The 14,446-nt window shown below is 40.3% G+C and overlaps 1 protein-coding gene across 1 annotated transcript in view; it reads right to left on the bottom strand.

Annotated features, from left to right (window-relative positions):
* The window catches only part of LOC141155034 (UPF0462 protein C4orf33 homolog), a 134,360-nt gene that overhangs the window by 75,416 nt on the left and 44,498 nt on the right, over positions 1 to 14,446 (bottom strand). Inside the window, exon 4 of the mRNA XM_073641654.1 lies at positions 13,298 to 13,358. Within this exon, the coding sequence (XP_073497755.1) occupies positions 13,298 to 13,358 (61 nt within the window). The remainder of the gene's footprint in view (positions 1 to 13,297; positions 13,359 to 14,446) is intronic.

Below are 14,446 nucleotides of genomic sequence, written 5' to 3'. Positions count from 1 at the left end.
AGGGGAGCATGGTCTCCTAAAGTCGCAGTGTCAACAATCAATGTCCAGTAGGGCTGAACCCCTACAGGCATGTAAAAGTTTGGGCACCCCTGGTCAAAATTACTGTTATTGTGAAGATGAAATGATCTCTAAAAGGGCTAAAGTTAAAGATGACATATTTCCTTTGTATTTTAGGCAAAAAAAATATATTGTCTTTTTTCATTGTATAAATTACAAAAAGGGAAATGGGCCGATGCAAAAGTTTGGGCACCCTTGGAGATGTGTGCGCTCAGATAACTTTGACCAATGTTTCAGACCTTAATTAGCCTGTTAGGGTTATGGCTTGTTCACTATCATCGTTAGGAAAGGCCGGGTGATGCAAATTTCCCAGCTTTATAAAAACCCAGCCTCCGCTAACCTTGTGCCAAAAATAGGCTCTTCTAAGCAGCTGCTTAGCACACTGAAAATGAAAATGGTGGAAGCCCACAAAGTAGGAGAAGGTCATAAGAAGATAGCAAAGCATTTTCAAGTTGCCCTTTTATCAGTTCAAAATTAGGTATCCGTGGTTATGACCACTAGCAACTAGTTAACTAACTGTCACTATATCAGTGGTCGTTACCATGGATACCTAAGGTCCTGCAATGCCTGAACATGAGGAAAAGAGACATAGTGAATCAGAAAAACTATACTACATTTCTAATTGGAGGTATTTGCTAATATTATTATTATTACACCTGCTACCTTATTGGGATAGAATCTTGGAGATGGGAATACCCCTTTAAGAAATGGCAGTTAACAGGAACAGTGGAGGTCAAGATAAGTTCTGGAAGACCAAGCTAAATTTCAGTGAGAGCTGCTCGTAGGATTGCTAGAGAGACAAATTAGAATCCCCGCATGACTGCAAAGACCTTCAGAAAGATTTAGCAGACTCTGGAGTTGTGGTACATTGTTTTACTCTTCAGAGACACCGGCACAAATAGGGACTTCATGGGAGAGTCATCAGAAGAAAACCTCTCCTGCGCCCTCACCATAAAATTTAGCATCAGAAGTATGCAAAAGAACATCCAAACAAGCCTGATGCATTTTGCAAACAAGTCCTATGAACCGATGAGGTTAAAATAGAAGTCTTTGGCAGCAATGATCAAAGGTATGTGTGGAGAAAAAAGGGCACAGAATTTCAGGAAAAGAACATCTCGCCAACCATTAAGCATGGAGGTCGATCAATCAATTTCACAGGTAGAGGGAGGAATGGATTCAATGAAATTTCAACAAATTCTTGATGCAAACATAACACCATCTGTAAAAAGGCTAAAGTTGAAAAGAGGATGGCTTCTACAAATGGATAATGAACACATGTCAAAATTCACAATAGACTACTTCAAAAAGCGCAAGCTGAAGGTTTTACAATGGCTCTCACAGTCCCCTGATCTGAACATCCTTGAAAATCTGTTGCTTGACCTCAAATTAGCAGTGCATGCAAGACAACCCAGGAATCTCACAGAACTGGAAGAATGGATGAAAATCCCTCAAACAAGAATTGAAAGACTCTTGTCTTGCTACAAAAAGCTTTTAAAAGCTCTGATACTTTCAAAAGGGGGTGCTACTAGGTACTAACCATGCAGGGTGCCCAAACTTTTGCATAGGCCCATTTTACTTTTTGTAATTTTTAAAATGTAAAAGATGAAAATCTATATATTTTTTGCTTAAAATACAAAGGAAATGTGACATCTTTAACTTCAAGCCTTTTAGAGATAATTTCATCTTCAACTATGCCACTGTACATAGTAAATACACTTGAAAAAAGATAAATGTCCATCAAGCTCAACCAACCGAGGGATGGGAAACGGTAAGGCTATGTGGCCACGATGCAGAAATGCTCAGGATTTTTTCCTGAGCGTTTTTGCATCTCCCTGGCAGAAAAAAACGCATGCAGATTGTACATGCGGATTGTACATGCGTTTTCCTGCCAGGGACTTGCGGATGTGAAGCGTTCTTCACTTGCATTTCTGCATGCGGGTTGACAAGCGCTTACCAAGCGATTTTAGCATCACTTGGAAAGTGCTTGACATCTTGGTCACACTATATAAATCCATGCAAATGGCATGGATTTATATAGTGTGACCCCAAAGAATGGTAAAAAATAAAAAAATAAATATATACTTACCTTCCGATGGCCCTGGTGTCTTGTTTCCCTCCGTCCTGGCTGCCGGCAGCGGTACACTGAAGGACCTGCCGACGTCAGCGTCGCGTGACCCGTCACATGACTATGACGTCAGCGCAGGTCCTTCAGTCCATCGCGAGCTGCCGGCATGAAAGGACGAGTGCAGCGGGGGCCGTCAGAAGGTAAATATAATCTTTATTTTTTATTTTATTCTTTTTTTCACAGGTTCTATGGTACCCGGGTCCGGAGGAGAGTCTCCTGTCCTCCACACCCGGGTACCATCCGCACATTGGAACGCGTGGAATGCACATCTACATATACAGTGATGCGTAATCCATGCATTCCAATGCAAGTCAATGGCGGCGAAAATGCAGCACTTCCGCAGAATAATTGGTAGTGCTGCGTTTTTTTCCGCAATGATAATCCGCAGCGGAAATTTCCGCACCATGTGCACAGCACATGCGGATTATCATTCGGGAACATGGAAGGCTTTCTACCATGCATTTTTTAAGCGTTTCTGCAGAGTTTTTGGAAACGCTTAAAAAACGCATCGTGGGCACACAGCCTAAGGCTAAGTTCATACGGGAGTTGATCAGAGTGTGATCATAGTGTGATCCAATTCTCCGATTTTCCTAGTGTGATCCTATGTTTTTCTCCATCTTCTCCATTCTGTCAGTCCCTGGAAATCCGACAGCCACCGAGTCACCTGTCACCCGAGTGCAAACCGATGATTTCCATGGACTCATTGACATCAGATCCAACTTGGCCATGAAGCGATTTTTTCCTTGGACCATGTAGGCCCGAGGAAAAATCTGACATGTGCACGGCCCAATAGAATAACATTGGACCGAGTACGATTCAATGTTTTGTCGGATCGCACTCGGACCGAAAATACAGCCATGTGCACGAGCCCTAAAAGGAAGGAACCACAATGAAATCAAATATGCCATGGACAAGCTAATTTTTCGCTCTTGACCCCAATTGTTGATTTACTGGACTAAATATTCAGAAGAGAACTTTACACAATTAATGTTATTTTCTTCTAAAAAAAAAATGGATCTAAGAAAACCAGGTCCAGAGGTAGACTGTTTCCCAGTTCTTATGGTAAAGAAGGCTAGTCTCTTCTAGGAATTGAACATTTCTTTCTCTTGGCGGAGGAAATTCCCTCTTGTCTTTTGAGAGGGTTTTACATGATATAGAAATATGCTAGAGGATAACATCAATGTAATCCATGAGCTTGAGCCATTGCCTATTCTCCAGGTAAGAGAAGATAATGCATCCATACTTGGATACTTCAGTTTTTGAGTGGTTGACACGTGACTCAGGGATCACAAAAGAAAGAATCCTACTACCCCTCAAGTCTTACACTAGATATAGCACAGTGTACAGCAGTTAGCCTGGCTATTTCTTCAATACCATAATAGTACTATAAGACAATGCTGACTTTTCTATAAGGTAAATGAACCATTAAATCCTAGACAAATAATTCTTCATTGACTAGCATTTATTACATACTTGCTCTTTCATGGCTCAGTGGATGGACATATCATTTCAGTGCTGGTAGGTGTACTTGTAACTATGTCCACATTAACATTTATCTCTTCTTTACCTGTTCAGTCATTTTACATTTTGACTGACACATTTTATACTAGAATTACAATTACTCCATTTTCGAACAGAGATGACAGCCTATGCATGTCACTAGCATCAATGAGTAGCTGTATTATCCTTACCAGTGAATGTGATCTTATAGAGTAAGACATTGGTATAGAACAAGATGGTCACTTAGTCATTTTATTATGCTTGTTTTGTTACATTTTTTTGTTGCATTGTTTTACTATTTGTAAATACCAAATATCATGACTAGTTCCCTTATTCTCATGTGGTTGTAGTTCTTCAGATTAGATATTAAAATTTACAAAAGCATCATTTAAATGGATGCTTACGCCCATGTTAGCAAGTGAATCCAGACATCAACAACTGTGGTCATGCTTGAGAAAGGCCTATCATGGCCGAAACATTCTTTGGTTCATTTACCTCATTTGTAACTACTGCCCTATGCTTTTAAAGACAGAATAAAAGTTATATTTTATCCCTGTGAGAAGTTTTCAAGTGCCTCGGATTTCCTTGGGTTTTTGAAGCTGATTTGGACCTTGTGGGGGGTCAGTCCGAGCCTGCACAGAGTGGCCTTTGGTACATCCACTGTACTCAAGGCGAAGAGCAGAGTTATATATTTTAAAGGGGCAAAGGTCTGCAGCCACTCTGAGTGATTGCAGACTGAGAAATCGTGACACAGTGCGGACATTGTCACAATTCTTGTAGATTGTGAGCCCTCTCGGGCAGGGTCCTCAGTCCTCCTGTACCAGTCACTGACTCGTTTTGTTCAAGATTATTGTAATTGTTTCTTCTATGTATTGTTTCACATGTAAAGCGCCATGGAATAAATGGCGCTATAATAAATAATAATAATAATAATTCCCTGGTACTCCCTGTCAGTGGTCACATGAACACATGTACAGTGGTGGCCAAAAGTATTGGCACCCCTGCAATTCTGTCAGATAATACTCAGTTTCTTCCTGAAAATGATTGCAATCACAAATTCTTTAGTATTATTATCTTCATTTAATTTGTCTTCAATGAAAAAACACAAAAAGAATTGTCCTAAAGCCAAATTGGATACAATTCCACACCAAACCTAAAAAAGGGGGTGGACAAAAGTATTGGCACTGTTAGAAAAATCATGTGATGCTTCTCTAATTCGTGTAATTAACAGCACCTGTAACTTAGCTGTGGCACCTAACAGGTGTTGGCAATAACCAAATCACACTTGCAGCCAGTTAACATGGATTAAAGTTGACTCAACCTCTGTCCTGTGTCCTTGTGTGTACCACATTGAGCATGGAGAAAAGAAAGAAGACCAAAGAACTGTCTGAGGACTTGAGAAACCAAATTGTGAGGAAGCATGAGCAATCTCAAGGCTACAAGTCCATCTCCAAAGACCTGAATGTTCCTGTGTCTTCAGTGCGCAGTGTCATCAAGAAGTTTAAAGCCCATGGCACTGTGGCTAACCTCCCTAGATGTGGACGGAAAAGAAAAATTGAGAGATTTCAAAGCAAGATTGTGCGGATGGTGGATAAAGAACCTCGACTAACATCCAAACAAGTTCAAGCTGCCCTGCAGTCCGAGGGTACAACAGTGTCAACCCGTACTATCCGTCAGCGTCTGAATGAAAAGGGACTGTATGGTAGGATACCCAGGAAGACCCCACTTCTTACCCCGAGACATAAAAAAAGCCAGGCTGGAGTTTGCCAAAACTTACCTGAGAAAGCCTAAGACATTTTGGAAGAATGTTCTCTGGTCAGATGAGACAAAAGTAGAGCTTTTTGGGAAAAAGCATCAACATAGAGTGTACAGGAAAAAAAAGAGGCATTCAAAGAAAAGAACATGGTCCCTACAGTCAAACATGGCGGAGGTTCCCTGATGTTTTGGGGTTGCTTTGCTGCCTCTGGCACTGGACTGCTTGACCGTGTGCATGGCATTATGAAGTCTAAAGACTACCAACAAATTTTGCAGCATAATGTAGGGCCCAGTGTGAGAAAGCTGGGTCTCCCTCAGAGGTCATGGGTCTTCCAGCAGGACAATGACCCAAAACACACTTCCAAAAGCATTACAAAATGGTTTGAGAGAAAGCACTGGAGACTTCTAAGGTGGCCAGCAATGAGTCCAGACCTGAATCCCATAGAACACCTGTGGAGAGATCTCAAAATGGCAGTTTGGAGAAGGCACCCTTCAAATATCAGGGACCTGGAGCAGTTTGCCAAAGAAAAATGGTCTACAATTCCAGCAGAGCATTGTAAGAAACTCATTGATCGTTACTGGAAGCGGTTGTTCGCAGTTATTTTGGCTAAAGGTTGTGCAACCAAGTATTAGGCTGAGGGTGACAATACTTTTGTCTTGCCCATTTTTGGAGTTTTGTAAGAAATGATCAATGATTTGATTTTTGCTTCATTCTCTTTTGCGTTTTTTCATTGAAGACAAATTAAATCAAGAAAATAATACCAAAGAATTTGTGATTGCAATCATTTTTAGGAAGAAACTGAGTATTATCTGACAGAATTGCAGGGGTGCCAACCACACACTTGAGAAACTGGTCTGTAGTATGATGATGCCAGGCAGGGAATCTACATTTGAAAGGCTGACATGAGATGTTAGATGTGCTTTGGAGGATGAGACAACCATGAGTAACTGCATTTTATATGTAAATATGATGGCCCTTCTCCACAATAGCACTTGACTCAGTATAGGAACAGGCTGTCACCATTGCAGTCTCCTGGTACAACATTTCAGAGCCTCTGAGTCACATCTTCATAATGGACCATGACATTCCTTTGGGAGCTTTCTAGTCAATGAGTGGTGCAATCCAACCATGTCCTATTCAAGAAAATTGTCCCAGTACAAAAATAGTAGAAGTCTATAATTTTAGAGTCACCAAGTTTAGGAGTGATAGAGCTGGTCAGCTGTAAGTGTGTATAACAGTCTTCCTGGACAGAATGGTCTCATTCTCCAGGAGGCTCTTCGAGGATGAGAACTAGTAAAAGTGAAAATATGGAAAAATACTTAATGCAAAGTCATGCCTATGTACAATTTCTAGAACCTATTTTGGACTTCCCTTTTCATTGTCATCTGGGCCCTCTCTTAAATGCAAAAATATACCAGAAGATCACAGTAGATGACTGGGCGTTAGGAGCTTTGTTCAGCCAGATGGTTTGGGGAACAAAACTGTTCACTTTCAAAGCACGTGGCCTCAATAATTTTATCTCATACATCGCAGCCTCCATATCTCGATTCATCCACAAGCTGAACAAACTCCCTGGCTCCCAGTCATCCACATTGATTTTCTCAAATATTTTAGCACACTGTTCCAAAGGAACCTCATTCAACCCCAGTCACAGCAAAGAGGAGCAGCCTGGAACTGATTTAACTCCCACATCATAGAGTTATGCCTAAGTTTAGCACAACTCTTACAGGTGAGCATATGACTCGCAAGTGTTAATTCCAGCTCTGTCAGTGCATATTCCCTTAGAGAAGCCCCGCTGTCTTTTCCTTTTTCTACACTCATTCTCTCGTAAATGCAGGACTCTGAAGGAAAGGTGCACTATTTCAACACTCCTTAGTCAGGAAAAAAACTGTTAAAGTTACTATCGAGCAAAATATTAATATTACAAGTTAGCCCAAAAATCCGAATGCCATGTATTCTCAGTATGACAATAAATTATACATGTGGCAGGTCCTGAAACTTGCACAAGTGTCACTAGGGGAAAATGTGACGGCACTGTAAGCGGCTAGGCCTTGACATTATTTAGACAAGTAAATATGCGTTTGGGTGTCGGTAAAAATGATAACAGTCCAGCGACAGATTGCCAAACATGTTTAGCTAATTCTCCAGAGGCCTAAAATGTCTTTTTATGCTTTAGGTTTTCTTATGCATATTAGCCTGGAGATTTGCCAGAGGCTGTTGCTAAATAAATGAACAGAAGCCAACCTTTTCATAGCACATATCCCACATTGCACACGCACTAGAAAACTGATATGAATGGACTAAGTGTTAACAATCGAGAGCATAGAAACCAACAATGTTCTCTAGGGTCATAACAGAGTGTGGGAAGCTGCCGTTTTACAACACTCGGCTATAACAATATTCACAAATAAAAAGCAAAAAAAAAACGCGTGTTACATCAGGATAACAACAATCAGCGTACGGTATATAATACAAAGATTACAGCAGACCAAATATGCTGATATTTCTAAACTCATTATGTATTTTCCCACATAGGTTTTTTTTCAAACCCCTCCATGGAGAATTGTTTGATATGTGCAATGTTTGATGGGTTTTTTGCATCTACCATCCATTTAAAAATCACCCAAACTATTTTGATAGGTCAAAGATATTTTGACTTGGCCAAAAAGAATTCTCAATCTTTTTAGCCATTCTTTGGTGGATTTACTGGCATGTGTATGATCATTTTTATGTTGGAAGGTTCACATTTGGTTGAGCTTCACTCTTTAAGGGGATGGTCTTACATTATCCTCAAGCACCATTTGGTACAATGAGGGATTCGTGGCTTCTATCATGGAAGACTCAGGCGTCATGTAGCACTGCAGTTCCTAACCATGAATCTTCCACCATCATACTTTAATGCAGGGATGTCAAACTTAAACACACAGAGGGCCAAAATGAAAAACTTGGACAAAGTCGCTGGCCAACCAGTATACAGTATAATGGGCTCCACACAGTCCTCCATACAAAATACTGGGCCCCACATAGTCCTCCATACAGAATACTGGGCCCCATATAGTCCTCCATACAGAATACTGGGCCCCACATAGTCCTCCATACAGAATACTGGGCCCCACATAGTCCTCCATACAGAATACTGGGCCCCACATAGTCCTCCATACAGAATACTGGGCCCCACATAGTCTTCCATACAGAATAATGGGCCCCACATAGTCCTCCATACAGAATAATGGGCCCCACATAGTCCTCCATACAGATTAATAGGCCCCACATAGTCCTCCATGCAGTATAATGGGCCTCACATAATCCTCCATACAGAGTACTGGGCCCCACATAGTCCTCCATACAGATTAATAGGCCCCACATAGTCCTCCATGCAGTATAATGGGCCTCACATAATCCTCCATACAGAATACTGGGCCCCACATAGTCCTCCATACAGAGTACTGGGCCCCACATAGTCCTCCATACAGAATACTGGGCCCCACATAGTCCTCCATACAGAATACTGGGCCCCACATAGTCCTCCATACAGAATACTGGGCCCCACATAGTCCTCCATACAGAATACTGGGCCCCACATAGTCCTCCATACAGAATACTGGGCCCCACATAGTCTTCCATACAGAATAATGGGCCCCACATAGTCCTCCATACAGAATAATGGGCCCCACATAGTCCTCCATACAGATTAATAGGCCCCACATAGTCCTCCATGCAGTATAATGGGCCTCACATAATCCTCCATACAGAGTACTGGGCCCCACATAGTCCTCCATACAGATTAATAGGCCCCACATAGTCCTCCATGCAGTATAATGGGCCTCACATAATCCTCCATACAGAATACTGGGCCCCACATAGTCCTCCATACAGAGTACTGGGCCCCACATAGTCCTCCATACAGAATAATGGGCCCCGCATAGTCCTCCATACAGAATACTGGGCCCTACATAGTCCTCCATACAGAATACTGGGCCCCACATAGTCCTCCATACAGAATACTGGGCCCCACATAGTCCTCCATACAGAATAATGGGCCCAGCATAGTCCTCCATACAGAGTACTGGGCCCCACATAGTCCTCCATACAGATTAATAGGCCCCACATAGTCCTCCATGCAGTATAATGGGCCTCACATAATCCTCCATACAGAATACTGGGCCCCACATAGTCCTCCATACAGAGTACTGGGCCCCACATAGTCCTCCATACAGAATACTGGGCCGCACATAGTCCTCCATACAGAATAATGGCCTCACATAGGGGTGGCGGTTTTGGTGTCACGTTCCAAATATAACCACCCTGTAGGCCAGATCTGGTCCACGGGCCGGAGTGTGACATGTATGCTTTACTGGAACGATCTGACATCAAGGGTAAAATTTTGTCTTTGGTGTTAACCAAAAATCTATCTGTTCCCGTTTCAAAATATTTTTACCTCTGACTTTTCAAATGTCTAAGAGTGCGTAGATTCTTAAAGTCACGAGTGCCTGATTCATTATTACATTTGAACCTTTCCTTGTCTAGTTTTTGGTCTTTTAAGCCTGTTTTTTTGCGCCCAATTCTTCTTTTAATTTGTGCCTTTTCTGTAGTCTATTTTATATGTGATCACCTGTGGGGTTTTTATGCTCATCATTGTATGCCTGTTTTTTATTTTTAAATGTTTGCAGATGATTTATTTATTTATTTGACTCACTTATATAGCGCCATTAACTCAACAATTTTTTACAGACATCATCCATCAATTGTGACTTTTTAAAAAGTTACAAAACTTTTGCTTAAATGTACTCCGGTCTCTGATTTTTTGTACAGCAGAAATTTTGTGCAGATGGTAGAGCTGTGTGATGTGCAACTTTTTGCTACTTAAAAATGGGTACAGTCAAAAAACAAGAGCATTTTTTCTTTTTGTGCAAAATTCATGATAAACATGCACCATTTTGAAGAATTTGGCACAAAAACATCAATGAATAGCACAAAACAATTAAAGAAAAGTGTCTTTAAATAATCCGCAAATTATGAATTAGGCTCATAGCCTTGATTCAGTGGGTATGGAACGTATTCAGACCCCTTTACATTTTTCACTCTTTGTTTCATTGCAGCCATTTGGTAAATTCTAAAAAGTTATTTTTTTTTTCTCATTAAAGTACACTCTGCACCCCATCTTGACTGAAAAAAAACAGAAATGTAGAAATTTTTGCAAATTTATTAAAAAAGAAAAACTGAAATATCACATGGTCATAAGTATTCAGACCATTTCTCTGACACTCATATTTAAGTCACATACGACTTACTGCTGCCTAACTGCGGGAAGTCGGATGTCAATCAGCATGAAGTCCGGATTCACGTGCCCTCAACAGAGCAGCCCAGGAGAGGAATAGCTGCTCTGTTGACATGAGCGTGAAGCAGCAGAACAGCCAGCAAGCGCAGTCTTTGACCGCTCTGAGCCGGCGTCAGGCAGAAGAGGCAGGTAGTTAGTAACTACCTGCCTGTTAGTTCTTAGGCCCATAGTAAAAGAATAAAATTGCCCAGGAAAGGAAATCCTATTTAAGGTGTGAATTAATTTAGAGATCTGGCCAGGATTTGATTTTAAGGTCTGAAATCATTTTGCAGTCTTTTTAGGCATCAGAAATTAATTTTGGGGTCTTGTCAAGGTCAAAATTATTTTGGGGGTCTAAATTAATCTTGTCATCTGGTCTTAGAGTTGGGGACATAAGTGCTACATTAAAGGAGAACTAATCCAAATGTGCCATAATGGTGGGAGGTCTTAGAACCAGAAGCAGCAGCCAGTAATGCATCTTGGCAAGTCAATATGATCAGTATAGACAGCATTTTCAATTATCTCTTTATGGTGCCTCTCACAGAGCCTGTGCACCTCCACTCTCCTCCATCTCCACTTAAGAAAGCTTCTTTCAGCTTTCATCTTTGCCTGGCCTTCTTCTCACCCCTGCCACTTTCAGTTTCTCCAGCCCTCTCCTCATCCCCAACAGAGCGCAGCCACCTAGTCCCTATCTTGGCCATAGAGATAGAGGGACTGATTCATGAACTTCAATTGCTGCTAAATTTTTGCGCAACTTGGAAATTGTGCAAAAATGTTGTGACTTTTGGCGCTTTCAATTCAGTCCCGGACAAATCCATCAAAATGGGCAAAACATAGGTAGAATGGGGCCCATATAGTTCATGAAAATTTACACCACTTTAGTGATGTAAATTTCACCAGAAATGTGCTCCAGTCCCGGACTTGAGTTAATCTCTTGCAAAGTCTTATGGCCCTTGTAAGATGCGCATAATTCATTAAGTAATGTGCGACTCTTACTGAACTATATAAACCTAAACCATAACCCAGGGAGGGGTACTGAGCCCCAAATAGCACTAATATAAAGCAGAGGTCAATAATAACAATGTGCAGGACAGGAAAAAATTAAACAAGATAGTAAATAACTTTTAATGCAAAAAATGGATTAAAAACAAAAAAAAAATCATAATGGTAATTGTCCTAACACATAGGACACAATTCACACTTGTTGGTGGGTGAACCAAAAGAAAAAGAACCCCTGGAAGTAATAATCCAGGTAGGAATGATAAAACGTAATCAACTCATAACAACATATGCACAATGGAAAGGAGAATGGTATGCAGGGCTGTGGAGTCGGTAAGCCAAACCTCCGACTCCGACTTCTCAATTTCCATGACACCGACTCTGAATCCTTCATACATGGCTCATGTTTAAGTGATAAATTTACTGTATCACAGATTCATCTCAGCTAAAAGTCTAGACCCTTAGATCAGGAATAGGACAGACATTTATAGCACATTTCATAAGTTTCCCAAATTCTTATGAAAAAATATTTCCCACAAACTGCATTGAACGACTGTACCCACTTTATTATATATTTTAGGAGTCGGAGTTGGTCCATTTTATACTGACTCCAACTCCACCAAAATGGACACCGACTCCACGACTCTGAATCCACAGCCCTGATTGTATGCCAGGGAAATATTGTATTGAAGTAAAAAGTCAATCAATGTAACAATATAAAAGTACACAGCCGAGATGAAATGGACTCATCTACCAACATATCCGACACGCGTTTCACAAATGCTTCATCAGGGGTCAATTAATTAATTTAACGATTGATTTTTTTCCTGTCCTGCACTTTATCATTATTCACTTCTTACATCTGCACACCCCTTCATAAAGACTGAATCGCACCCATTGTTTTCATCATAGATAGATACTAGATAGCTAGATAGATAGATAGATGGAAATATGGATAGATAGATAGCTAGATAGATAGATAGTACACCAAGAGATAGATAGATAGAAAATAGTAGTAATAGAAGTTAGTCAAATATATAGATTTGACTAAAAGAAAGAACCTATAAAGGGGGGGAACCATAATTGATACTAAAGTCACTCAAGGGATAGTATGTCTTACTCATATTCACTAGCCTATTCCCTAAAACATCAACATTTACAACGGTTGGCTGCCACAGACATTGCTGCGTGTGGATAAAGAAGTGTGTGTATGTCATTCAGAGTCTTTCTCGGTAGCAAGATTTAAAGACTTCACGCTCGCTTGTACATCAGCCAACTAAAACATGTCTTAATCCAAAATGCTTCCCTCTTGGCTGAGTTTCACTGACAGTGTAAAATAGAGCCATTTTTTTCTGACTTACATTGACAAAGGGTCAGGGCTGTCAAAGCTTAACAGTTTATAGAAACTCTGTACATTTACAGTCAATGTTGTACCTGCTCCATTGCTAAATGTCTATAGCATTCACAGTTCAGTGCTGTCGGCTTTAAGTCATTGTTTTCATCACTTAAAAATGATTTTGTACAAAGGCAGAAACGTACTTACGGGCACAGCTCTACTTCCAGATATTGAGTGGTCTCGCTGTTCAGAAAAAAAGACTCAGCCACTGAAAGTAAGAGGAAGAGAAATGAAGATTTATTAGTTTCATGGAACTTAAGTGACACATAGGAAGAAGCCATCTTTGTAAAAATCCTTTGTTTTCGTAGCATGAAGAAGAAGTAATGCCTCTTGGAGATGCCCACAGTTCTTGTACTGACATATTCTTAGCCTGCTGTTCTTTAGATATTTTCCTTATGAGGATAAAGGGATATTATGCTCCACTGCCAAGCAATGATCCAGACAGTGAAGGTGACATCTTAGGCCATTGGAGTTATTGACTTTCTCATCAGTCTTTGCCAGTGGCATCCATCAATAATATCTGGAAGATAACTATGTCCCTAAGCAAGATGTAGCTAATATAAATGATGCCTTTAAAATGACACAATAAAGCTTAGGCATGATTAAAAGTGTGGTCAACCTCAAGACCATGATAAGTTCACTATATGGCACACCGAAATATTAATCAGGAACGTTATCTAATAAGATCTGATACAACGATAATAATAATGCATTATAGATTCTCAGGTATCTGCATTATTATCTACTAACCTGATATTCGACTAGAAAATACTAGAAAACATGATTTGACAGAAAAATACTAATTTTAAGTGAAAAAATTCTACATGAGCCTGCAGTTGCAAATATAAATGTATTCACTCTCTGAAAAAAATATCTTATTTCTGCCGTTTTTTAATCCAGTCTTCTCTGGTAAGAAGCTACCTATTATACGTTTCAAAAGAAGACAGTGCAGCCAAGAAAATTAGATTACAAAAAGGAAAAAAGCAATCATATTAGTATTTGGATGGCATTACATATGGTAATTCATTTTACTATGTCATAGTATACAACAAAGAATCTTGCACAAGTATTAAAAGAATAAAGTTATATATTTTTTAATCTTTTATATTCATTTTATTTGTGTAAAACATTATCCACTTCCTGGAGGCTCAGTGGAACTGCTTCTCACACTCCCTTTTCTCCAAACACACAGCAATCACATTATCAATGGATTTGGAGGAAAAAGCGCTGTCAGTGCTTCCTAATGTGCATACACAACACTTGTTTAGCATTGTGTACACAGCGATCAAGGAGGCA

The sequence above is a fragment of the Phyllobates terribilis genome, unplaced genomic scaffold (genome assembly GCF_046119375.1).
Source record: "Phyllobates terribilis strain yellow unplaced genomic scaffold, ASM4611937v1 Scaffold_1__5_contigs__length_1240528914, whole genome shotgun sequence".
Classification (NCBI taxonomy): Eukaryota; Metazoa; Chordata; class Amphibia; order Anura; family Dendrobatidae; genus Phyllobates; species Phyllobates terribilis.
The sequence above is the reverse complement of the archived record's forward strand: the minus strand, read 5'-3'. Positions and strand labels throughout refer to the sequence as shown.